Source organism: Podarcis liolepis (genome assembly GCF_965112155.1).
Source record: "Podarcis liolepis genome assembly, chromosome: 15".
Lineage (NCBI taxonomy): Eukaryota > Metazoa > Chordata > Lepidosauria > Squamata > Lacertidae > Podarcis > Podarcis liolepis.
Window position 1 is genome coordinate 27,999,090 of NC_139566.1, and position 26,184 is coordinate 28,025,273.

At 46.6% G+C, this 26,184-nt stretch overlaps 1 protein-coding gene and 1 long non-coding RNA gene across 6 annotated transcripts in view; one reads left to right on the forward strand and one right to left on the reverse strand.

Annotated features, from left to right (window-relative positions):
• Nucleotides 1–5,960: 5,960 nt before the first annotated feature.
• LOC310695011 lies at nucleotides 5,961–13,750 on the reverse strand. Of its 5 annotated transcripts, none has more exons than XR_014519849.1 (3): nucleotides 13,736–13,750; nucleotides 9,394–9,859; nucleotides 5,961–7,507 (listed from the first exon to the last, which is right to left on the reverse strand). It is a non-coding gene; the product is annotated as an uncharacterized lncRNA (long non-coding RNA). The 5 variants fall into 5 exon arrangements; XR_014519850.1 differs by lacking the exon at nucleotides 13,736–13,750 and adding an exon at nucleotides 13,669–13,683; XR_014519851.1 differs by lacking the exon at nucleotides 13,736–13,750 and adding an exon at nucleotides 12,827–12,990.
• Nucleotides 13,751–14,132: 382 nt separating this feature from the next.
• Nucleotides 14,133–26,184, forward strand: part of SLC5A1 (solute carrier family 5 member 1) — a 33,260-nt gene continuing 21,208 nt past the window's right edge. Inside the window, exons 1-2 of the mRNA XM_083478639.1 lie at nucleotides 14,133–14,531; nucleotides 22,397–22,468. Of these exons, the coding sequence (XP_083334765.1) occupies nucleotides 14,403–14,531; nucleotides 22,397–22,468 (201 nt within the window). The 5' untranslated portion in view covers nucleotides 14,133–14,402. The remainder of the gene's footprint in view (nucleotides 14,532–22,396; nucleotides 22,469–26,184) is intronic.

The following is a 26,184-nucleotide window of genomic DNA, read 5'->3' on the forward strand; positions in this document are numbered from 1 at the left end:
CACACTATACTAGGGTTCCCAAACTGTGGTCTGTGAACCTCATTCAGGTGTTCTGCAGTATGTCTGTAAAAATACAATTAAAAATCATAAATCTATCACAGTGCATTTTAACTACAGTGGTGCCTCGCAAGACGAAATTAATTCGTTCCGCAAGTTTTTTCTTCTTGAGAGTTTTTCGTCTTGCGAAGCACGGTTTCCCATAGGAATGCATTGAAAATCAATCAATGCGTTCCTATGGAGACCATCTGGGGACAGAGGGGAAGCGTCGCGCGCCTTCCCCTCTGTCCCCGGACCTGTTTAAAGCAAGGGGCGGCGGGGAGAAGATTGCTTCTCCCCGTTGCCTGCCCCGCAATCTCCGGACCTGTTTTAAAGCAAGGGAAGGGGCAGCGGGGAGAATCGCTTCTCCCCGTTGCCGCCCCTTGGTTCAAAAGGGGTCCGGGGACAGAGGGGAAGGCGCGTGCCTTCCCCTCTGTCCCCTCTTTTGAAGCAAGGGGCGGAGGGGAGAAGATCGCTTCTCCCCGTTGCCGCCCCTTGGTTCAAAAGGGGTCGGGGAGAGAGGGGAAGGCGCGCTGCGCTTCCCCGCTATCCCCGGAGCTTGCGGGGCAAGCTTCGTTTTGCAAAGCAAGCCCATAGGGAAATGCGTCTTGCGAAGCGGCTAAGAAAACAAAAAACTCCTTCGTCTAGCGAGTTTTTCGTCTTCCGAGGCGTTCGTCTTGCGGGGCACCACTGTATAGCAACAGGCAGAAGGAAAAAACGCATTAAGTGGTCTGCCAAGACCCTCAAGTGATCCATGGGGGAAGAGGAACCTTTGGGGGAATGTTGCCCTAGACTTTGAAAGCACGTCCAAAGCATGTTCTTTCCCTCAAAGAATTATGGGAACTGTAGTTTGTTAACTGTTGCTTGGAATGGTGACTCTGTGAGGGGGGATAATTTTATCTTCCTTCGGCGTCTCTGATAGGACGGTATCCAGCTGAGAGTAATAATTTTCTTTAATGTCTTCATCAGCATCCAGTGTTGGTGCATAATAGTAGCCTGTTGGTTTTTGGTGAGTTTTATTCAAAGGGTTGAGAGCCACTCATTAATGCAGGTAGGGACTTCTGACAGGAGCTTCACAAGATCGTTTTTGATAGTGAAGCCTACCCCATGTATCTAAAGTTCTTGTTCAGATAGACCTTTCCAGAAGAATGTGTAGCCTTCTTTTTCTTCCTTCAGTTGTCCCTCGCCTGCTCTTCCAGTCTCTTGAAGCACTGCAATATCGATATTAAAACGTCGCAGCTCTCTTGCAATGATGGCAGTTCTGCGTTCAGGATGCTCGTTATCTGTGTTATCTGACAAAGTCCGTATATTCCATGTTCCAAAGTACAATTGTCTTTTATGACTGCTGGGTGGTGGCCCCACTGGGTGCAGTAATCTAGTCAGGGAAAAGAGGGCCCTCCCCCTTTTTGGGATGAGCAGAGTGGATCCTAAAAAGGGCTGCTCAGTCACGGATACAGCTGCCGAGCTGCTCAACTGCCTCGTTCCTTGAGTCAGAATGACTGAATCTGTATCCACCGCCCATGTGCCAGTTCATGACTAGGGGCTTCCAGATTTCATGGTCCTGCCTCTGTTATCATTTACCGATCACCATGGGACTTTGGGGGTTTGGGATGGGTTTTTGGAATACGCCTGTGTGTGAATTTGTTTTATGTGTGTAGATCAGTGCATGCTGACCATTGCACATTCTTTGCAGTATGGCTCTGTTCTGATGGCATGAGTAGTCATGATGACTGGTAGATTCTTATCTGCTGCAGCCTTCATCCGCATTCACAGCCGTTGTAACATACCACTTGCTATCATCCACCTGTTCTGCCGTTGAGGACTTCTTGGATCATTCTTCGTCTAGCTCCTTCCCTTTGACCATACTGCCTTAGGTGACTCTGCTGGGAGTACAAGATTCCCGACAGCTTCGCTCACAAGGGTCATAGGAACGTGCAAGCCTACTCACCACGACAAGGTGATGATCCAACGAGTGAGGTTTCTGAATAGCAGTTGCTGGTAACCATAGGAAGCAGAAAGGGCTCTTTTGCTCAGGCTCCTGCTTGCAGGCTCCCTACTGGGATATCTGTCTCTATCTCTATCTCTATCTCTATCTCTATCTCTATCTCTATCTCTATCTCTATCTCTATCTCTATCTCTATCTCTATCTCTATCTCTATCTATCGATCTATCGATTATCTATCTATCTATCTATCTATCTATCTATCTATCTATCATCTATCATCTATCTATCTATCTATCTATCATCATCATCATCATCATCATCATCATCTATCATCTATCTATCTATCTATCTATCTATCTATCATCTATCTATCTATCTATCAATCATCTATCATCATCTATCTATCTATCTATCTATATCTATCATCATCATCTATCATCTATCTATCTATCTATCTATCTATCTATCTATCTATCATCTATCTATCTATCTATCTATCTATCTATCTATCTATCTATCTATATCTATCATCATCATCTATCATCTATCTATCTATCTATCTATCATCTATCATCTATCATCTATCATCTATCATCTATCATCTATCATCATCCATCTATCTATCTATCTATCTATCTATCTATCTATCTATCTATCTATCTATCTATCTATCATCTATCTCTATCTATCTATCTATCTATCTATCTATCTATCTATCTATCTATCAATCATCTATCTATCTATACACATTTTATTGTTGTTGTTTTTAACATATCATTTCCAACAATCATTTAACATAACTTCTTATCTTATACAATATTTTAGACTTCCGTCAACAACTTCTAAACATTTTCCGTTCTCTATCACTTGTTCTGCATTTCTTAATTTCTCTATTACTTTTAATTGTCTTTAATAATTCTCATCATAGTCTTTCTTGCAATGTTTCAAATAGTCCTCCTTACAGAACTTCTTGCAATCCTACTAGCGTAATCTGTTTATTACAGTTGCTTTTCAAATAGTTCAAATATTTACTCCATAGTCCATTAATTTCATTTGCCATTCTTCTTTGGTCGGTAATTCTTCTTGCTTCCATTTTTGTGCCAATAATATTCTTGCTGCCGCCATTGCATATAAAAACAACTTACAATCCTGTCTATCAATATCATCCCCTACAATGCCAAGTAAAAATGCTTCTGGTTTTTTATTGGAATTGATTGGAAAAAAAATAACATATTTGGTAGCACATTCATTTTAACAACAGCAATCCTTCCCCAAAATGATTATTTCATCCTTCGCCATACTTCCAGTTCTCTTTTAATTCCGTTCCACACTGAAATATAATTATTCTGAAAAAGATCTGTATTCTTTGACACTAACCATATTCCTAAATATTTAATTTTTTTGACCACTTCTATACCAATCTGTTGCTACAACATATCCACCAAGTCTTGTTTCATATTTCAAACTATCATTTGAGTTTTCTTTTTGTTCAATTTAAAACCTGCTACGTGTCCAAATTATTCAATCTCTTCTAGTACTTCCTTGGCACTGGTTAGTGGCTCTTCTATTGTTAATACCAAGTCATCCACAAAGGCTTTATGTTCCTTCCGACCAATTGAAATTCCTTTTATTTTTTCATTTCTCCTTATTGTCCGTAGGACGATTTCCAGTACCGATATGAATAGTAATGGTGATAATGGACACCCCTGTCTTGTACCTTTCATAATTTTAATATTTTCTGTCATTATGTTATTTACTATCAATTTTGCTTTTTGATAAGAACATATCACTTTTATTCCTTTTATAAATGATTGTCCGATGGCCATTAGTTCCAAATTCTTTATTATAAATTCCCAAGATATATTATCCCCTATTGGGGTATCTGGTTGGTCCCTGTGAAAACAGGATCCTGGACTAGATGGGCCAATGTCGTGATCCGTCAGGGCTCTTCTTATGACCCCCTTTCCCATTGTGATGGCCTGGGATCATAGAAACATAGAAACATAGAGTTGGAAGAGACCACAAGGGCCATCGAGTCCAACCCCCTGCCAAGCAGGGATTCGGACTCGGAGGCTGAACCTGAGGAATCCCAGCCTGCACAGGAGTCTCCGCCTCCAGAACCAGCTAAGCCAGGGCTGGGGCTTGAGCCTGAAGGGTCCTCACCTGTGCTGGTTCCTCAGGTGCAGGCATCAGCTGAGTCTGCTCTGGCTCCTGAGGTGATGGAGGACCCATTGCCTGAAGGTGCTCCACTCTCAGCCCCGTCAGAGGAAGCTGAGGTTGCCTCTGGGTCTGGTAACCTTCCGGCCTCTCCTGAGGGGCAGAGAGTCAGGGCAGAGAGGTGGAGGGAACTAAGTTCCTGCAGGAGGAGTGCTCGCCTCCAGGCCAGGAGAGGCGAGTCACCTGTGGACCTATACCTTGGGGCAGATAAAAGCCAGCCAGCCCTAGTCCCAGGTTGTGGGAGCAACATTGTTGGTAGCCTGTTCCTGCCTGCACCCTGTCCTGCTCTTCTGCCAGAATTCCTGACCCCACCCAACTCCCTGCCTTGGACCCAGCTTCAGCTTTGATGGACAGCCTCCATACTGCACCCTCGACCTTGGACTGGACACGGACCTCGCTGCACGGTTAACCCTCGGGACCAGCACACCCATTCTCTCCTAGTCAGCTCTCTGAATGGGTGGTGTGTGCACCTTGCAGTTATCACTGGCACCTGTCGTGCCTCACGGCATGTACAGGGGACTTAAAGCACCCCATGATGTCCAGCTTGCCGCTTCTGACCCTGAAGCTATTGGCTGAATGCTACCGGGATATCATTCGCCCTCCCCCTTAAAAATGGAGCCAGTGGAAGAGAAGCAAGTGCAGACGGAATGAATTGAATGAGCATCCTTCTGCAGCTTGGCAGCCTCCAGCAGTCTTTGGACTACAATTCCCATCAGCCCCAGCAGCGTTGTGCCACTGTACTGGCTGTGGGCCAATGTGAGTTGGTAGGTCCAAAGGAACTGGAGGCTGCCAGGGTTGGGGATGGCTGGCATACAGGAATATGGCAAGTGCAGGGGAGAAACCACCAACAATTTCTTAAAATTGGTGTTTAAACAAATACCAAAAAACCAAAAAGTAGAGACATCACCTTGCCAACAAAGGTCCATATAGTAAAAGCTATGGTTTTCCCAGTAGTGTATGGAAGTGAAAGCTGGACCATAAAGAAGGCTGATCGCCGAAGAATTTATGCTTTTGAATTATGGTGCTGGAGGAGACTCTTGAGAGTCCCATGGACTGCAAGAAGATCAAACCTATCCATTCTGAAGGAAATCAGCCCTGATTGCTCACTGGAAGGACAGGTCCTGAAGCTGAGGCTCCAGTACTTTGGCCATTTCTGAGAAAAGACTCCCTGGAAAAGACCCTGATGTTGGGAAAGATGGAGGGCACAAGGAGAAGGGGACAACAGAGGACGAGATGGTTGGATAGTGTTCTCGAAGCTACCAGCATGAGTTTGACCAAACTGCGGGGGGCAGCGGAAAACAGAAGTGCCTGGCGTGCTCTGGTCCAGGGGGTCACGAAGAGTCGGACACGACTAAACAACTAAACAACAACAACAACAAAACCCCCCGGAACCATTAAGCACTTATCCAGCAATACATCTGATGGTGTTTGTTCTGTCCATTGACTTTAGACATAATCTTTTTTTAAAGTATATTTATTAGCAATTTCAATATAACAACTTATCAAAACATATCATATTCATTATTCCCCCCCCAAACCCTCCTTCCCCTCCCCCAGAGACTTCCCTCAGCAACTCTCTCTGATTTCTCAACACATATTATTCTCTGCATACTGCAAAATTGTCTATATCCTTATATTCTCTTTCTACTATGTTAGTGTCATGGAAAAATCTAGGTGTGAGGCTGCTCAGTCACCCATCTTGTTGGGCAGAGCCCGCAGGTCCCTGCGGAATAAAGAAGGAGTCCAGCCAACAAACAGAGCAAATTGCTGAAGATCCGAGTTTATTGCGCAACAGATTCAAAAGGAGATTGAACCCAGAGGATGGGGTGACAAGGACTTTTAAAACTTTCCCACCATATCCCAGAATACACTTCGTACAGCATCATTGATACATCATTGCTACATCACTGCCATGTCACAAAAGGGGAGGGTTACACATGATTAGCATAGGCAGATGTGTCAGGGCAACACACAAGTATAAGATTAGCATAGACAAATATGTCTTAAGTACCCACCACCCAAAAGTACCATAGAACTTCCTTTGCATGTCTGGAGCATGAGACAAGTCAGGTGATGAGATTTGGCTTCCCTTGGCTAACAATGAGCCCAGCAATTGTCACTTCTGGGAACTTCCTGGAGTCCTTTTTCAAGGGGAGAATAGCTTTGGAATGGAGGAAACTGGCAAGGAGTTAATTTTATATTATTTTTAAAGCTTGGTAACTTCCCTGAGCTGTCAAGCTGAAAGGGTACATTCAGGCACAATATTTGTAACATTAAACAACTTTAAAGATGTGCCCCCCCCCGTAATTTCCGCAACAGTTAGCAAACAATAAATTTGTGTGTGTTTATTCAAAACCTGCCAAAGAGTCCAATTCATTTTGTTTGTTTTTTTGTTTAAGTAATTTGTAAAAAGTTCCCATTCTTCTTTAAAGTCACAGTTGTCCTTATCTCGCAGATTGTATGTCAGTTTGGCCAGTTCTGCATGGTTCATCAATTTCTCTTGCCACTGTTCTTTGGTCGGGGTTTCCTCATTCTTCCATCCTTGTACAATCAAGACTCTTGCGACTTTAGATATAATCTTACACATTCAGTATTCGAACATATTACTTAACATAACCTCTCCACTGAGCAGTTGATATAACAAGGTCTTGATTTGGGTCATTAACACAGTTAAAGAAAGGGGTCCACGTTTCTTGGAAGGTATCTCTTTTCATTATGCCTTTAATTGCCCTCCTGTTGTCTGCTGAGATGCTCAGACAGTGCTGTATCCCATGTATTATTTCCCCATACTTTTAGGGGTGTATATCAGACTGGTTCTTCTGTGGTTGAGCTATCGCTAATTGTGCTGCGGTCAGTAAGAAGCCTACTAGTTCTCTGTGGTGCAAGGTGGAGCCCAAGTCTATGTCTAAAGATAGTAGGGCTGAGGCAGGATTTGGAGAAAGAAGCTGGCTTGTAATTGTGGATATCATGGAGATTGCTTTCCACAGCCTTTCAACATAAAGGGGAAAGGGAGGGATTAATCTTTGCCAGCTCAATTGGCATCCAGTGAAGAAGGCCTCCTATAAGCAAGCAGAGATGGTTTAAAGGGGAGATGGTGACCCAGATACCCTCCTGTTATGTACTGAAGTTCTCACCCTGGGCCAGCAGGGGGATACTGTAGATAGTTTTCACTCAGGTCCACATATGCAAATAAGGGATTGAAAGTGATGTTCAGTGATTGGATAGTTACAGAAAGTGGTTACTGTTGCGTTGTACTGGAGCTCTATATAAGCAGGCTGGCTGAACCCTTCAGTTCAGTTCTGTTCTGGCCTGTGAATAAACAAGAGCTGAATAATCACTGTGTCATCTGATATGTTCACCCACAACTTAACACCTCCCATTAGGGATCTTTGTTTTGGTGGCCTATTTCTGATTCCCATACAATTCAGGGGCCTCCAACAGCCCCAGCTTCCTAATTTAATAGATAGCTTTATATTAGGGAAGCAGCACTCTTCAGGTCATATGCTGGCCTGTTGCACAAGCATTCAAACAAGCTAAGTGTGTGTAGTAGGCCCTCTTCCCTGCATTCCAAATGAAGCACGAAATAATGAATCTTTTAATTTACTTCCTCACATTGTTTTGTCTATTCTTAAATGACCTAGAAGAGAACTTAATGGACCCAGATGGACACATTCCAAAAATAGGAATGAGAAGGACCCCTCTGTTGTTGTATGCTGATGACGCGGCCATCATCTCGCGTTCCAGACCGGGCTTGAATTATCTGTTGAGGAAATTTTCTGATTACTGTTCTGGAAATGGTTTATCCATTAATTATGAAAAATCTAAAATTTTAGTCTTCGAAAGAAGATTCTCCCAGTCTAAATGGGTGCTGGATGGCCATAACCTTGAACAGGTAAAATACTTCAGTTACCTAGGGCTCACATTCCATCATACAGGATCTTGGAAGCACCATTGGCAAACCTCCCTTCAAAAGGCGGAGATTACAAAGCTAGCCATACATAGATTCTTCTTCACAAAGGGCGGCAAATATGTTCCAGCAGCCTTAAGGGTTTTCAACGCAAAGCCCGTTTCCCAACTCCTGTAGGCATAATGGGGACCTGCCAAAGCTAGATGGCTTTCAGGCAAAATTTATACGATCTCTGCTGCAGGTACCTAACTGCGTCCCTAACTCCGTACTTCTGTTGGAAGCTGGTGAATGCCCAATTTCAGCTAGAGCGTGGTGGGCTGCCCTAAAACATTGGCTCAGGATTTCAGTGTTTAATCTAGGGATGGGTCTGTACCAACATTTGACCAATGAGGAATTTGTCAGCAAATGGCAGAAAACCATGGCTAAAAAAGCCACCTCTATTGGTCTGTCTCCCCCCCTACTGTATTACCTGGGCTATGAAGGCGCCCAAAAGGTTTTAAAGCAAAGATTATGGGACAATGCACACAGTGACTTGCGATCTCGGTCACACGCAGTCTGTAGTCCGCTGGCAGCAGGAGTTCAATATGGGTATGTCTTTGAGTTAACATCTTACATCAAAAACCTAACAGTACCTAACTATCGAAGGCTTTTCACCAAAGCCAGACTGAATGTCTTCCCCTCTGCAGTGCTGGATGGTAGGTTGAGAGGAGTTCCCTACCAGGACAGACTTTGCTCGTGTGCTCAAGACATTGATTCCATAGATCATATTTTGTTACATTGCGCGAAGTATGAGCAGGCCAGGGCTGAACTGATACTACCCTTGCTGGTGCCTTTCCTGGGAAAGTCAGAGGCTCACTATGTCAGGTTCCTACTGGAAGACCGGACAAAAGCTAGAACGTTGGCAGTGGCAAAGTTTTTATCGGTGGTTGCAAGAACAAACGAGCCCTATACTCCAAACAAAGTGCTTGATTAACCTGGAGGTAGACTGTATGAACTCTGTAATAATTTGTAATGTTTTGTTGGGTCTCCGGACCGTAATAAAGATTGATGATGATTAATTTACTTTGTATTTCCTCTTTGGAAATTGCTTTCCCTCTGGGAAGCAGGTCAAAAACAGTGTAAATTCCCATGGCTTCCCAGTCCTTGAATTGTTGATACTTGTCTGTGTGTCTGAAAGCTGGGTAATCCAGGATAGGGACCAATGGCAAAGGGTCAAGGCCAGTGTTTCACTCCATGTTCTCCCCACCAACAGTACTGATTTTGTCAATGGATTGTCTATTTTCCTTACCTGCTTCAAGGATAAAGGTTGGCCTCTCATTGAAGATATGTGGAAGGGACAATCTCAAGTTGGACCCAACGGTCCTCTGTTCTTCCCCTGACCAACAGGATCAAAGATTTGATTTGGAAAGCCGCATAATATACTGTAACATTAAGTTAGGCATTCAGGCATGCTTGTTACTGGTGCAGATCACCAAAATGTTTGTGAGGGGCAGAGAGGGGAGTTTTATGTAGCTAATGGACTCCCATGCCCTCCAACGTTTCTCCAATGAAAATAAGGACATCCAATTCCACAATGATAATTTTACTATTTATACCCAACACATCTTACTGGGTTGCCCCAGCCGCTCTGGGCAGCTTCCAACATATACAATATAAACATAATAAAACATTAAACGTTTAAAAAAACTTCCCTGTACAGGATTGCCTTCAGATGGCTCGGGGGTTGGATAACTCCATACCCTCCAACATTTCTCCTTTTTTTAAAAAAATAAAAAATATATTTTTTATTAGTTTTTAACATATCATTTTCAACTAATTAAACATACTTTTATATCTTATACAATTTTTTGGACTTCCATCAATCACGTCTGAAAATTTTCCAATCTATTCACTTAATATACATTTCTTACTTTCACCATTACCTTTACATTTCATAACTAAAATCTCTCTCCTTTCTCTATTTTGCAATATTTCATATATTTCTCCTTAAAAAAACTTCTTGTAGTCCTACTAATTACAGTTGCTCTTCAAATAGTTACCCTCCAATATTTCTCCAATGAAAATAGGGACATCCTAAGGAAAAGCGGGACGTTCCAGGATCAAATCAGAAACTGGGACGGCTTCTCTAAATCAGGGATGTCCCTGGAAAATAGAGACACTTGGAGAGTCTGGCCTCCTCTATCCAAGTTCCAAACCAGCGGCTGTCTGCATCCATAGCAGTGGCAAAGAGGCACCCCACCCCCCATCAGAGTGGATGGCTTGGCAGCATCCTGTCCATGGACAGACTTCACTTCCTGTTCTCTGACCAACTGCCTCTAACTGTCACCCCAAACACCCAGAGCTTCCAGCTGCTCCCTGATTGGCTGTCTATCTCTCTTGGAGGGCAGAATCACAGCATCCTGGAAACATTCTTCCCACTTTCAGGCCTTGGGGGTCCTCCAGTTGCTTCCTGTGAGGTGACAGCAGATCGAGCCATCGGTGGCCAATTTAGCCACTGATACTCTGCAGGCTCCAAGTCTGTGAGCCTTAATCACGATTTTAAAAGGAAGTGTCAACTTGAAAGATCAGCAGGTCAGTAAATCCTTCCACACCAAATGTTAGTTTTGTGGTAGGAGTGGAAAGCTTTGGTTTTGTGGATTTGTCCAGAGAGATAAAACAATCAATTTTAATCCAAGATAAAGGCAGGAATCTTAACGTCAGGAATGTGTTGGTACCTAGACTGTATTGTAATGCTGTTTGTTGCCAAATGGCCAGGAAAACCCAGGCCAGACTGCACTTGCATCTTTAACAGCAGCTTCTCAAAAAACAAAACAAAGCCGAAAAAACACCCCACATCTCATCTCCTTAGCTGCAACAATCTGCAGCTAAGGAGATGTGAAGATAAACACTCTTATCCAATGATGTCTGCATGTCCAGCTGAGGCTCCAATACTTTGGCCACCTCATGAGAAGAGAAAACTCCCTGGAAGAGACCCTGATGTTGGGAAAGATGGAGGGCACAAGGAGAAGGGGATGACAGAGGACGAGATGGTTGGACAGTGTTCTTGAAGCCACCAGCATGAGTTTGACCAAACTGCGGGAGACAGTAGAAGACAGGAGTGCCTGGCGTGCTCTGGTCCATGGGGTCACGAAGAGGTGGAGACAACTAAACAACAACAGGGTTGCCAACTGTTTTTCTCTGACCATGCTCTTGTGCCTTTGGCAGCTGTACCATTAAGCCAGCAGAAGACATTCTATCAGGCATGGAGTTGGATTCAGTGGTGGGAGAAGCTTCACTGGCTTGATCTTTCCCTGCTCTGCAGCCTTTTAAAGGCACTGGAGCCCTGTCAAGAAAAAAGTTGGCAACCCTTGTTCCAGTGGAAGACTATTGGATGTAAACAAAAAAACCAAACCCCCTGTCTTTTGGGTGGTGTTGATGAACAAAATGAACGGGGCTGGCAAAGCATCAAACAGTGTCCCCCTTCCAGCCCAGCCCCAAATCAAGGTGCCACAGTACCCAGGGTCAGTCTAGTTATTTTGCCATCTGAGAATATTATTCCACGAGGGCCCCTCCCACTCCCTGGCAGTAAAAATGCAGTAATAAAAAATTCAGTTAATGCAATAATTATGCATTAAGTGACTGGTGATTCGCTTCCTACCCCAAATCAGCTGTCTGAGGGGGCTTTCACACCTCCCTAAGGGTAGGGCCGGGATGTGGGTGGCGCTGTGGGTTAAACCACAGAGCCTAGGACTTGCTGATCAGAAGGTTGGCAGTTCAAATCCCGGTGACGGGGTGAGTTCCCGTTGCTCAATCCCTGCTCCTGCCAACCTAGCAGTTCAAAAGCACGTCAAAGTGCAAGTAGATAAATAAGTACCACTCCAGCAGGAAGGGAAACGGTGTTTCCGTGAGCTGCTCTGGTTCGCCAGAAGCGGCTTAGTCATGCTGGCCACATGACCCGGAAGCTGTACGCCGGCTCCCTCGGCCAATAAAGCAAGATGAGTGCACAACCCCAGAGTTGGTCACGACTGGACCTAATGGACAGGGGTCCCTTTACCCTTTACCTTTAAGGGTAGGGCCAACCCTACCAACACACCATACATTTAAAGTGAATCCCGGGAACTGTAGTTTGCAAAGTGTGCTGGGAAATGTAGTTCTGCGGGGAATTCCTTGGGGAAAGCTGGGCGCTTTAAAACAAGGTTCTTGTGCAGAGTGCATACCACAAGTAAACACTTCTTCTCAAAGCACCATCCTGCGCATATTTACTCAGACGTAAGGGTGTGCTGAGAGGCACTTATTGCTCATGTGTTTGGGGTTACAGTCTTGGTGAAGTGGGGGGAATTTTTCTGCATTTGGCATTCTGTTGTTAATCCAGCTGCTTCCCTGTTCAGCTGCCAGCTCAAATGTACCCTGGCCAAGGTAAGCAGTCTTTGGTAAGAACATCTAAAAGAATGGGGAAAACCTTTCCCCAAAACTAGCAGGGAGGAGAAAAGCCTGTGCAATAGTAGCTAGACACGTTTTCTTTCCAATTCATAAATCTCCACAACAAAGTCACCTCCCTGGCAGGTGATTCATTGAAGGATTTATTTCCGTAACTCTTTTTATTAAGAAAAACAACCACCGCAGTTCTCCTCACCCCTTTCAATTTCACATTTCTGGAAAGTGTCTCCTTTAAAACAGACATAATCTATTAGATACGTCACAAGCATTTCAATTCGTTTGCATGTGGGCTTCGTGTACAAGACCTGCTTAAAACACATCAAGGCTGTTGTTTTTCTCAATTCGGATTGAAGCTGGTTTGGGGAGTAAATGCATCAACGCACAGAATTTCTGAATAAACAACAGATTTGGATTAGTGTGGATCATGCCCTGTTTACTCTGCTTCTCAAACCAGCGGTGGGAGAACTCTGGATGCACAGTAGATGAGAGTGTGGACACAGCAGTAGCATGGGTTTTTTAATGGATTATTTCCTAGGAATTGTTTCAAAGCCCCCTGTAGAGCCACAGACCTTTGACTCTCCTCCTGCCATGTGTTGCATCTAAGATGTGGCTCCCATGATCCCTTGCAAGGGCCGCAGAGGATTCTGGGGCACAACTCTTGGGTCTTCCTTCCCATTTAAGACTTTTCATGCCACCACAGATCATGGGAGCATTTGTGGTTTATATATATTGTGGTTTATTGGCAAACTTTACCCCTCTCCTATCTCAGACTTTTGAGAAGAATCAGTTTGGGGGTTTTGTCTGGAGTTCAAGGAACAGGGCGGGGCAAAATGGGGACGTCAAAAGTTTTTCCAAGTTGGCGAAGGACACGCTAAGTCAGACAATTGGTCCATCTAGTTCAGCACTGTCTGCACTGATGGGCAGAATTTAGGGTTTCTAGTAGGGAGTCTCTCCTTGCCTTACCTGGAGAGGCCATTGGGGATTGAACCTGCGACCTTGTGCATGCCAAGCAGACGCTTAGCCATTGAGCTAAGGCCCTTGGCAATACTGAGCCACACAATTGGTCCATCTAACTCAGCGTTGTCTATGCTAACTGGCAGGCAGCATCTGCCCAGGGTCCAGGCAGGGAGTTTCCCCCCAGCCCTACCTGGAGATGTCAGGAGTTGACCTTGGCACATTCTGCATGCCAAGCAGATTCTCTGACTCCTTCCCACTTTGTAAGTGTTGCATTCTGTGGCTCTCTCCATCTCCTTAGAGGAATCAATTAACATGTCTTCCTCTTCTTTTCCTGCTTCCCTTGGGTGGTGCCAGGGTCTAGTCTCTCCTCCAGCTGGGAGCCATGAAGACTGACGACACGTCGCAGCAGGAATGCCACTCCTAACTTCCTGGGGTGTCCCCGAAGCTCACAGCCCTCCTTCTCCCCCTCTCCCAAATTCTGGGCGATTAGTGGGCACTTCTGCACCAGGGTCGGACCAGCCAGTCTGGAAGAACCACTTCAGGCTGGGCTCTGGGTTCCTTGAGCAGGGCTGGAGTCAAACCCCTCCTTCTTCCGCTGCCTCCTGCCAAACCACCTGCTCCAGGGCTACAAAAGCCTTAAGTACCTCTTGCTGCAGGACCCAGGAAGACAGGGCTTGCTCCTGGCAGCCTTTAGAGAGGAAAGAAGCAGCCACCCTTGGTGATCATGCCAGGACGGAGCCACGCCTGTTAGGAGGACTTCAGGCATCCCAAGGAGAGAGGGAGAGGGAGCAGAGATCTCGGTTACACATTAGACATCGTGGAAGCCCAGGGAGACCCACGCAAGCTTATCATTAACTTGGCGGCGCTGCCAGGCGATATAAAGCCGAGAGCAAGAGAAGGGCAAGAGGCACCCAAAGCGGCAGGATGGCAACCACAGCGGCAACCGCGGCCATGACCACGGCAGCCCCGGAGGAGGGACTGGCCATCAACAACCCTGCAGACATCTCTGTCATTGTCCTTTACTTCTTGATAGTGCTGGCAGTGGGAATATGGGTAGGTCTCATTGACTTTTCTCGCATGTGTTTCATTTGGTCATCTGACCTCTTGCTTAAGAGACCTCAGAGGAAGGAGAGCCCACAACCCCCTGAGTTTCTACTGCGTTTGCAATTATATGCCACCTTTTCCTCCAAGGAGCTCAAGAGGGTGTCCCACAGCTCTCCCCCTCCTCATTTTGCCCTCACAACAACCCTGTGAGGGAGGTTAGGCCGAGAGGCAGTGTGCGGCCCTCAAGGTCAGCTTCATGGCTGAGTGGGGATTCAAACCCTGGTCTCCCAGGTCCTAGTCTGACCCTCTAACCACGACGCCACACAGGTGTAGTGTCACCAGCATCGTTGCTGGACACCAGGAATCTCTGGGGCAGAAAGTGGAAGGTGGCAAGAAATTGCTTTTTTGTTTTTGTTTTTTTGGAGGGGTGGATTTGACATGTAAAATTAAAGGTGCTTCAAGGTTGCCACCTTGAATTCCTGGCAGGCGCTTCCAGATGGGTGCTTATTATGGAGTGGGTCTACATCATGGGTAGGCAAACTAAGGCCTGGGGGCCAGATCCGGCCCAATCGCCTTCTCAATCTGGCCCACGGACGGTCCAGGAACCAGAGTGTTTTTACATGAGTAGAATGTGTCCTTTTATTTTAAATGCATCTCTGGGTTATTTGTGGTGCCTGCCCGGTGTTTTTACATGAGTAGAATGTGTGCTTTTATTTAAAGTGCTTTTATTTAAAATTTGTGGGGCATAGGAATTTGTTCATTCCCCCCCCTTCAAAATATAGTCCGGCCCCCCACAAGGTCTGAGGGACAGTGGACCGGCCCCCTCCTGAAAAAGTTTGCTGACCCGTGGTCTACATCGACCTCAGAATACCAGCCTGTGTTTCACATCCATTTAAACCAGATTTTCCTTTTCTGGAGCAAATCTGATAAGTTAAAAAAAAAGAAGAAGCCTCTGCCAAGGTGTGTGTGTATGAAATCTCCTCTCCCTCCTTGTAGGGTTAACCCCTTCCTCACAGGGCAAGAGGTCAGGGTTGCCAGAGGTGGGGATGAAGGAAATGGAGCCAGCAGAAAGTGGCTCAGGGCCAAAATGTCTGAGAGAGGCCTCAGGAAAGAGCAGGGAGGGTGAGATGGGAGACTGAGGACAGCGATAGGAACAGATGCAGGGAGGGGAGGCTGGTCAGAAACGGCAATGCCAGCCACTAGAAGCCACAGGAGAGGAGGGGCTCCTGTTCTCAGGCCCTGCTTTTGGGCTTTCCAGAGACACTTGTTTATTGCATTTAAATCCCACCTTCTTCTCCAAAGAGCAGTGGGTGGCATGTATGATTCTTCCCTCATTCAATCCCCTGGTTGGCAGGTTAGACTGAGAGGCTGTGACTGGCCCCCAAGGTCACACAGAGTGAGCCTCATGGCTGAATGGGAAGATTTGAACTCTGGTTTCCCAGCTCCTAGTCTGGTGCTCTAACCACTACACCACACTGCCTCTCACATTGGCATCTGGCTGGTCACTGTGAGAACAGGATGCTGGCCTGACCCAGCAGCCTTTTCTTATTCCTCCTCCTGTCCTTAGCCAGCCCCCCCGAACTGCCTGCCTCCTTCCTTACACCCAGGTTACAGCCTGTCAGTTTCCTCCTCTTCCTCAGCCTCAGTCTCAGAGTTGCCCTTTGTAGAGGAGGGAGGAGGAGGAGGAGTCCTAGAATTGTAGAGTTGGAAGGGACCCCGAGGGTCATCTAGTCCAACCCCCTGCAATGCAGAAATCCCAACACGCAGTTTGAAACCATACCAGACTCAGCTTAGCTTTGTAAATGTGCTAGCAGTTTTATTGCTTCACCCTTCAGCTTAGGAAGAGAATGGGGCAAGACAAGAAGGAGCTGGCTTTGGCTTCTGCTGCCAGTCTCCTGTGCCCTAGCAGTCCAAAGGGATAGACCAGCCGCCACTCGATACAGCGATGTTGTTTGGGGTGATGGAAGAGAGCAGCCTGGCCTGGCCAGAGCTCCCAGGAAGGCTGTGGGTGTGCAGCGTTTTTAAACTTTCTGGCCGTTTGGAATCTGCACCCGAGGGAGAAGCAGCAAGTGTGATCTGTCCCAAGGTTCTGCACAAAGAGGTCCCCTGATACCTTTGCTGCCCTCCAGAGACTGCAGCACGCAGCGGTAGCTCCCTGGCAGTGCCTGCACTTGGGCTTTGGCAGCTCAGCTGAACCCATTCAAAGTTTTCCCTAGCCAGGGCAAATGGAAGCATGTCTGCAGCCTAGGTTTGAGCGCTTTAGGGTGGCTGAGAGGTGTCACGGCCAAGGTGGGGGGAAAGGTGACTAGATGAGCTTTTTGATGGCAGCAGAAAGAGCGACAAAAAGGGGAACAGCGTGATTTTTGCCACAAAGGGGGCTGCTGCTGACTCCTTATTGCAGGCTCCTTATCCCCAATGCTTGCGGCTGTTTTAGCAGAGATGCAACAGGCACTCTGCACATGTTCAGCAGCGACACTCACCTTGATTACTTATTCACGGGGTGTGTGGATGACAAATGGAAGCTATTCCCACAGGCTTAAACAGAACAGATGTATAACTTTGCAATCAATTAATGTATTTGAACAGCCGCTCCCTCTCCCCAGAGAGCTGTAGTTCAGGGAGAACGATGAGCAGAGAGTTGACATCACCTTCCCAGACTAAAATTGTCAGGATTCTTTGCTGGTGGTATTAAACTGATACTCATTTGTAATGTTGATGAATGGTGTATAGCAAGCTTTCAAGGACTGGGCAAATTCCCTTTTTTTTGCAGGGGATGGGAGGACCAGTTCCTGACTGTTATTTGCAGTGGGGGGCCATTATTTCCCTGAGGATATTCCTCCTTTTATCCTCACAACATCCTGTGAAGTAGGTTAGGTTGAGAGGCAGGGCCTTGCCCAGTGAGCTTTCACAGCCAAGAGGGGATTTGAACCCTGTTCTCTCCCTGGTCTTAGTGCCAAGAGTGGATTTGAACCCTGTTCTCTCCCTGGTCTTAGTGCAGCACTTTTAACTGCACTGCCTCTCAAAGTAGGGTTGCCAACTCTTTTCCTGCCTCTGCTCTTGTGCCTGGCAGAAGGTTTTACCACTTTTCTCCTTGCCCGACACACAGAAAACCTTCCATTCTTATGATTTGCAAATTAATAATAATATCACACCCTTGCACTGAGAAATTCCCAGAGCAGCTGTGTAGTAATGCACCAGGTGGTGCCTTTCCTGGGCTGTAGAGAAATGAAAAGAGCTTCACCTGTGAAACGTCTGTCTGAAGGGCAACCCTTAAAGTTTCAGAAGCAGAACCAGTGGAAGGATGTGCAGGAGCCAAGCCGACTAGATCACTGGCTCCCTAGAACCCGGGTGGGGCAGGTCAGGGTGTCTGATTCTGGCAGTGTGTGGCAATGACTCCCAGGGTCCTTGCACTGTCTGAACTCCTTCAGAGCTGTGCAGAAGTCCAGAAGGGCCTCGAAGAGCCCAGGACTCCCCTCTCTGAAGCAGCCTTCTCTAGTATGGAGTACCTTCAGATGTTTTGGACTACAATTCCCATCAGCCTTAGCACCCCACGGCTATCCAGGCTGGGGCTGATGGGCGTTGTTTTTCAAAGCATCTGGGCAAGGCTGCTCTTAAGGAAGATGGGCAGGTGTCAGGAGGGATGGGCTAAGAGAGTGAGGAGGGTTTTGAATACAAAACCACTGAGAAAATTGCAAGGCAAGACTGTGCTTGCTGGCTTGATTTTGTCTGAGGTCAAAGAGAGTCTCATTGTACCAGGAAGCTAGGATGCCCGTTCCCTTGCCCTGGCTGCCCCCACGCCACACTTAACATCTACTTAGTTATGCAGATGCCAGTGTGAGAGTAGGTTTCTTACATTCCAAAGCAGGAACGGGCAGAACATGCAGGTCAAGTTATATATATATCACCAGGAAATACGGAGTGCTAGAAAATCCCATTCCTCTTGCAAGGGGAATGGCTTGCCTTTTCTCTCTCTTCCAGAAACCATGAGGTCTAGAGGCATGCTTGCTCTTTTTAAAATGAAGAGAAAGCGAGGCTCTCCACAGGAGGTAGCTGCTTCTGAGGTGGAACGCCACATTTCAGAACTCGGATCCAGCTGTTGCACAGGCTAGTGATTTATTTGGGTGTGTACTGCGTTGTGTTTGCTGGTTTCTAGGACGCGTGTGGTGCTGTGGTCTAAACCACTGAGCCTCTTGGGCCTGCTGATCAGAAGGTCGGCGGTTCAAATCCCCAAGACGGGGTGAGTTTCTGCGCACTCTAGCTTTTGTCACTGTGTTCCGTTGTGCCAGAAGTGGTTTAGTCCTGCTGGCCACAGGACCCGGAAAACTGTCTGTGGACAAACGCCAGCTCCCTCAGCCTGAAAGTGAGAGGAGCGTAACAACCCCATAGTTGCCTTTGACTGGACTTAACCATCCAGGGGTCCTTTACCTTTTTACCTTGCTGGTTTCTGTGGACACACAACGGCCGTGTCACAGTTGTATGAGCAGCAGGAGCAGCAGCAGCAGCAAAAACAGTCTTTCTGCTTGGTTGCTTTCTCTTTCCGGGAGGTGAACACTGATTCTCGTCTGCCATTTGCAGTGCAGAATGAGAGATGGGCTCAAGGCATGCTATGGGCCTGCCCAGGTGGGGCAGGGCACCCTATGCCAAAGAGCCACAGTGAGCGCCAGGCTAGGTAGACCAGTTGCTCAGAATCTGTTGAAGGCATTTTCCCATGTGCATGGGCAAATACCAACAGTCTCCTGAGGAATTTTGTGAAGATGTAGATGCATAAACACACACACACACACACACACACATTTGTAACGAATATTATTATTTATTGAATTATTGCTAGAATGTATGCCCTGTCCTTCCAGGGCACCAAGCAGACACACTATTTAAAAGCAAAAACAGTCTGAAACGCTGAAAGCATTCTAAAAACAATTACAATTAAGAACATTTCAAAGCAGTTTCAGTTCAAATGGAACGTATTACGAATTCTCCACTTTGGGGGTACGAAGCTATGACCATCATTTATGCCGGTGTTTCCCAAACTTGGGTCTCCAGCTGCTTTTGGACTACAATTCCCATCATCCCTGACCACTGGTCCTGCTAGCTAGGGATGATGGGAGTTGTAGTCCAAAAACAGCTGGAGACCCAAGTTTGGAAAACCTCCTGGTTTAGGTGATCGTCAGTGTTCCTTGGCAGATCTCCGAGTTTTGAGACATTTCAAGGCTACCATCCAATAAACATATCTCTGGTCCGTAGGAAGTACCATAATGTAGATTAAATGACATTTGTTATTTTAAAAATGATGCAAAACATGGCCTTCCCGGAGTAGCCCCTTCCCTGCCCATATGACTATGCATTGTAAGGGGTTAGGCTAGATGACCCATGGGTACCTTCCAACGCTTCAATTCTATGACTATGCCATGCCCTATAGTGCATGGTGGGTGTAAACAGAGAGACTCCTATGCCAACCTCTGCCAGCCTGGCGGTGCCCTCCAGATTCTTTGGACCACAACTCTCGCCAGTCCCAGCCAGCATGGGCAAATGGCGCTGGGTCTGAGCACACCTACCGTATTTTTTGCTCTATAAGACTCACTTTTTCCCTCCTAAAAAGTAAGGGGAAATGTGTGTGCATCTTATGGAGCGAATGCAGGCTGCGCAGCTATCCCAGAAGCCAGAACAGCTTTGAGGGATTGCTGCTTTCACTGCGCAGCGATCCCTCTTGCTGTTCTGGCTTCTGGGATTCAGAATGTTTTTTTTTCTTGTTTTCCTCCTCCAAAAACTAGGTGTGTCTTGTGGTCTGGTGCGTCTTATAGAGCAAAAAATATGGCATGTTGGCTGAGGGCAGCTGTAGTCCAAAGCACTTGGAGGGAGCGCCACCAGGCCCCGGTGACGACTGCCCTCTGCCCCAGCCAGTGGCAGTTCTGTATGACACTTAGGGTGGTGCCAGGAGGAACTGCCAGTCTGGACAAGCCTCAGGTGGCACATTGCCCACAGACGACGTTCTCATTCATTTACCCCCATCATGGTTTCATTGGGAAAGGCTTGGCGAAAGGCCTGTTTGCCACCGAAACAATGGTGAGCCTTGATTGCACCTAATAAATCTGTGCCACGAATGGACATGAATATAATCGCTGTCAAGCTACCTGCAGTGCTTCCGGGATGGTGCTAAATAAACAGCAGCTCAGGGATGCCAGTTTTTTTTTTTTTTTTGTAGCATCAGAGAGATAACTGCATGCCAGGCTTTCTCCTTCCGGATCTGACTCCATTCCGAATCCTGCTCCCAACATTTCTGTTCCATTGTTCATGGGAGCGGTGCTTTTTTCCGGGTTGGAGGGATGCAGGGGTACACATACCCCTAAACATTTTGTGAATATTTGTACTTTTCTCCATGTACACTGGTACCTCAGGTTAAGAACTTAATTTGTTCTGGAGCTGCTGCTGTGTGATTTCTGTTCTTATCCTGAAGCAAAGTTTTTAACCTGAGGCACTATTTCTGGGTTAGCGGAGTCTGTAACCTGAAGCATCTGTAACCTGAAGCGTCTGTAACCTGAAGTACCACTGTACTGTGTTTATTTCCCCCGATTTGAACTATAAAATGGTGATTTTCTTGAGTCAAAATGAGAGTACCCCTAAATATTTTTTTAAGAAAAAAATCACTGCATGAGAGGTCTTTTGCAAGCCGTTTCTGGGATGCGTCTCATGGGCTTAACACTTGGAACTCCAGAGAGATTATGAGGATAACCTGATAGTTTCATTTCTGGCAGGCTTAAGATAGAATCAACTTTTCGCGGTGGGTCAATACTCCAAGCAGGCCCAATGAAATCAGCGGACAAGTTAAGGTCAAGGGGTTGCAGCCAACTGATGTTGCTTCAGAGTAGACCCATTGAAATTAGGGGACCTAGATCAATCACATCCATTAATTTCAACAGGCATGCCCTGAGCATGACCAATATTGGTCACAGCTCATAATCGACATAAGAGCCAATGTGGTGTAAGGGTTAGAGTGTTGGACTGTGACCTGGGAAACGGGTTCGAATCCACACTCAGCCATGTTTTTCTGGGCCTGTCGCTGCCTCTTTCAGCCTAGCCTATCTCACAGGGTTGCTGTGAGGACGAGATGGGGAGGAGGAGAGCCTTGAGCTCTTCGGAGGAAAACGTGGTCCATAAACAAAATAAGCAATGTTTAGTCAATGTTTTGATGCTCACTGACGTCAGTGGATTTAAATTAGAATTAGGGTTCCTTAAACTCACTGATCTGAATGTGACCACTCACTGGATATCATCCTTTGGCCAGATGCCCTTTTCAATATATTATTAATTTATTACATTTATACCCTGGCCTTCCTCCAATAGAAGCCCAGGGCAGAAAACAATACATGAGAAAACAATAATTAAAAAAAACACCTTACAGCCAATTCTAGCACAGAGGTGGACTGGGAAAGATCTCCACTTAAAAGGCTCTCATTGGAAGAGGAAAGTCTTTGGCAGGCACCAAAAAGACAACAGCGGAGGCGCCTATCTAATATTCATGGGGAAGAGAGTTCCAAAGGACAGGTGCCACCACACAAAAGGCTCCATTCCTACATTGTGCAGAAGAGACCTCCCGATAAGATGGTACAGTATCTGCAGGAGGCCCTCACCTCGATTGGATATGCAAGCGGTGAGATGCTCTTTCAGGCACCAGAACCGGCATCTTGAATTTAGTAGGTTAATGTGTTGGCGATATCCTGCCCCAGTGAGCTGCCACATTTTGCAGTATCTGCTGCTTCCAGACAACCTCAAGGAGCACATTGCTGTAATGAGCTTATCAGTGCATGGGGAATAGTGGCCAGGCTCTGTTATATGGTTGGTAACTCTAATTGCATCTCCTCTTCTGTCTTCCTTAGGCCATGTATTCAACAAATCGTGGGACGGTTGGGGGATTCTTCTTAGCAGGCCGGAGCATGGTCTGGTGGCCGGTAAGTTGTGTCTAAAGAGCCAGCTCCCCTGAAAAACAGCCCCCTTCATTTTCCTCCAAAAGGACCACAGGCTGAATCTACCCGATCTGCCCTTCCCGATTTTGCAATTTGCAGACTGAAACAGAGAACCATGTCCTCTGAAAGGGACACTCCTCTGAATTTTGCAATGCGGTTCTCCAGACAAGTAAATGTGTACAAAATTGCACCTGCTTGGGTAAAGCGTGCATAGAAAAGAACACGAAAAAAGTAGGTTGGGGGACAGTGCTTTGCAAAAAATGTGTAGATTAGGCAAAATGTTGGCCATTAGGAGAAATTTGCGCGAAAATGCTGGTGAGTTTTCATGAGGTTTTTAGAAAAAGCAAACTGATAGGGAAATGTGGAGAAGAGACTGGAAAAAAACAGGAAACCAAGAGAAACTGAAATTTTGCAGTGTGTGGAAGGGGGAACCAGATTGGCAAAGGTTTGCCTGGGCAAAGCTTTGCTGCTGCTGGCTATTGGTGGGCGGTGGAGGGGCAAGACTCTCTCTGCTCCTTTGCCCATCCTCACGGCACCAAGGCTCCTGAGGATAGACTATGGAGGAGCAGGGCAGCGGCTGGTCTATTGCCTGGTGCATGACTCACCTTCCAGTGAGGTGCCCAGTGAGGTGAAGAGAAAGAGCTTGTTCCTTCAGAAAGCAGAAGCTGTCCTTCTTACCTGATGCTCCCTTGGAGGGGAAAGATCTCAGGATCAAAGTAGAAAAAGGAACAGCTCATTCTTTGCCAGTGTGAGCAGGAAAGGGGGATGAAATAAACATCTTATATATATTTTCTTCTCACTCAACTTTTGGCCAAGTCTCATCAGTCTTATTTGTTTGCTGAAAAACAGGTTTATCATGTGTTTGTTTGTGTTTGTGTTTGTGTGTGTGTGTGTGTGTGTGTGTGTGTGTGTGTATACATTGGTGTAAAACAGCACCTGCAAAGCAGGCAGATTCATACAATATAAATACAAGAGCGACACATTTTAAAAGAAGGATGAGTGGGGGGAAATTTGGGGGGTGGAGGTGCATTCGTGGTGGCCTGTCGACACACCATTCCTCTATTAGTTCTTCTGCGGTGCCTGCTCGGTATTATTTCTGTCCAGAGGGGCCTTCTTGTACAATGGTGCAACAAGGGCTGGACCAAAAAAAAAAAAAAAGGTGAAATGTTTGCAGCATGAAAAGGGACGGGATTTCAGCAAGAAGTGCACCAATTACAAATGAAGCGGTCTGGCCTCCCAGAAACTACTGCAGGTGCAAATCAGTATTGAAAGTGGGATTGCATATAAATGTCCCCAACACCGTTTTGTGCAAAAACTGCCCTGAATGCGCAAGGAGAAGAGGTGTTTGGAGGGGCTCAGAGGCTTCACTCTGTTAAAATACAGTGGTACCTCGGGTTAAGTACTTAATTCGTTCCGGAGGTCCGTTCTTAACCTGAAACTGTTCTTAACCTGAAGCACCACTTTAGCTAATGGGGCCTCCCGCTGCTGCCGCGCGATTTATGTTCTCATCCTGAAGCAAAGTTCTTAACTTGAGGTACTATTTCTGGGTTAGCGGAGTCTGTAACCTGAAGCGTATGTAACCTGAGGTACCACTGTATAGTGTTAAGGCAGTGGTTTTCAACCACTGTGGCACCCTGGGGTGCCTTCAATGGTGGTTAGGTGCTCTGTGGGCAGCACCAGCCTCCGTCCCTCCTTCCTTCTCTTCCTCCTCTGTTGCCCCCTCATGTCTCTGCCTCCAGCGGCTCACACAGCTGTTTGTTGCAGCGGCCCTGGCTACAAGTTCTCCAGGCGAATGGTGCCTCTGCGGCCAGCCAGGGGTTCTTGGTTGCTGGGAGCTGAGGCAGCATTGGAGTAAGTAAGTAAGCAAGCAAGCAAGGATTTCTGAGGAAAGGAGAGAGAGGAGAAGGGGCTGAGGGAACCCTTCACAAGGGAGGGTGTCCATAAAAGGGGTGAGGGGCTGCCAGCTCTGCAGGTGAAGGGTGACACAACTGGGCACCTGAGCCCCACAGGGGACCCACAGAAAGATGTAGTTGGTCAAGGGAGCCATGGACTCGAACCTCTCGGTTTGAGTGAAAACTTCTGGGTTAAGGGAAGTTTGGGAGCAAGGCTGAGAAATGGTAAAAGCTCCCCTTTTGTGCAGATGCCAGGCTATCGTGTTGTGTCTGAACGCCTCAGCCTTCTCTTCGATGGAGATATCCATCTGCTAGAAGTCCGTTCCAAGCAGAATTGCAGAGACATGGAATCCATTGTGGTTAATCATTTTCCTGGGAAAGCGTTCCTAATTACCCGGCATTAGCCTTAATCATTAATTGAAGGGAAACTGAGAGAGAGAGAGAAGAAGCTGCCCTTGCCCTTCCCTATCCCGGAGGCTTAAAGATGGAGAACAAGACACTTTGCGGATTAAAATGAGAAGGGAACTCCCCCACTGAATGAAGCCAGACAGGACAGTGCAGGCAAAGTGTTGCAAGCCAACTTGCCCTCACACGAACGCTGGCTCTTAAAATGGTGACAACAGCTGCCTTGTAAAGAAGCAACTCTGTCTAGGTCAACCAAGGAACAATCGCCAAATGGGTGTTGGCACGAGCTCTGCTTCCATTGTTTGCCCGCTGGGTGGTGAGGCTGTGAGAGGAAATAATAATAATAATTATTTATTATTTATTATTTATACCCCACCCATCTGGCTGGGTTTCCCCAGCCACTCTGGGCGGATTCCCACACAATATTAAAATACAGCAATGCATCAAACATTAAAACCTTTCCTAGACAGGGTTGCCTTCAGATGTCTTCTAAAAGTCTGGTAGTTGTTCTTCTCTTTGACATCTGGTGGGAGGGTGTTCCACATGGTGGGTGCCACTACTAAGAAGACCCTCTGCCTGGTTCCCTGTAACTTGGCTTCTCGCAGTGAGGGAACCGCCAGAAGGCCCTCGGCACTGGACCTCAGTGTCCAGGCAGAACGATGGGGGTGGAGATGCTCCTTCAGATATACTGGACCGAGGCCTGCAGGAGGCAAACTCCCAGGACCATTGGAACTCCCATAGTCCATTTGTACGTATTCGGATGCAGGGGCTGCCCTGACAGACCGCTTGTGGCGCTCGAGCCACGCTGTCTCACAGTTGGGCCGGCTGCTGGCCCTGGTTGTGGTCCAAGGACCCTGGGAGGTCTTCATGTTGCTTTCCCCTGGAAGAGGGCTAGGCGTTGGGTCTAATTCTGCCTCTGGGGATGTGAGGCTGAGGTCCAAAGGTGCTGCAAAAGCAGCAGATCTATGCATTTAAACTCAGATCTTGCTGCAATCATGTCCGATGTGTTAATGCTGCTGGAATCCATGTGGGGAACTCTAGGCTCCAACCCACAAAAGTTTACGATAGGTATCATATGGAGCCGCAAGGGATTTTGCATACCTTCCAACATTTCTCCGATGAAAATAGGGACGTCCTATTCCATAATAAATAATAAAAATAGTAGTAAAATTTTTATTATTTATACTCTGCCCATCTGACTGGGTTCTCCCCAGCCACTCTGGGCAGCTTCCAACATATATAGAAACATAATAAAACATGAAACATTAAAAAAACTTCCCTATACAGGGCTGTCTTCTAAAGGTTGTGCAGTTACTTATCTCCTTGGCTTAGGGTTCGCGTAACTCCATACCCTCCAGTGAAAATAGGGATGTCCTAAGGAAAAGTGGGACATTTTGGGATCAA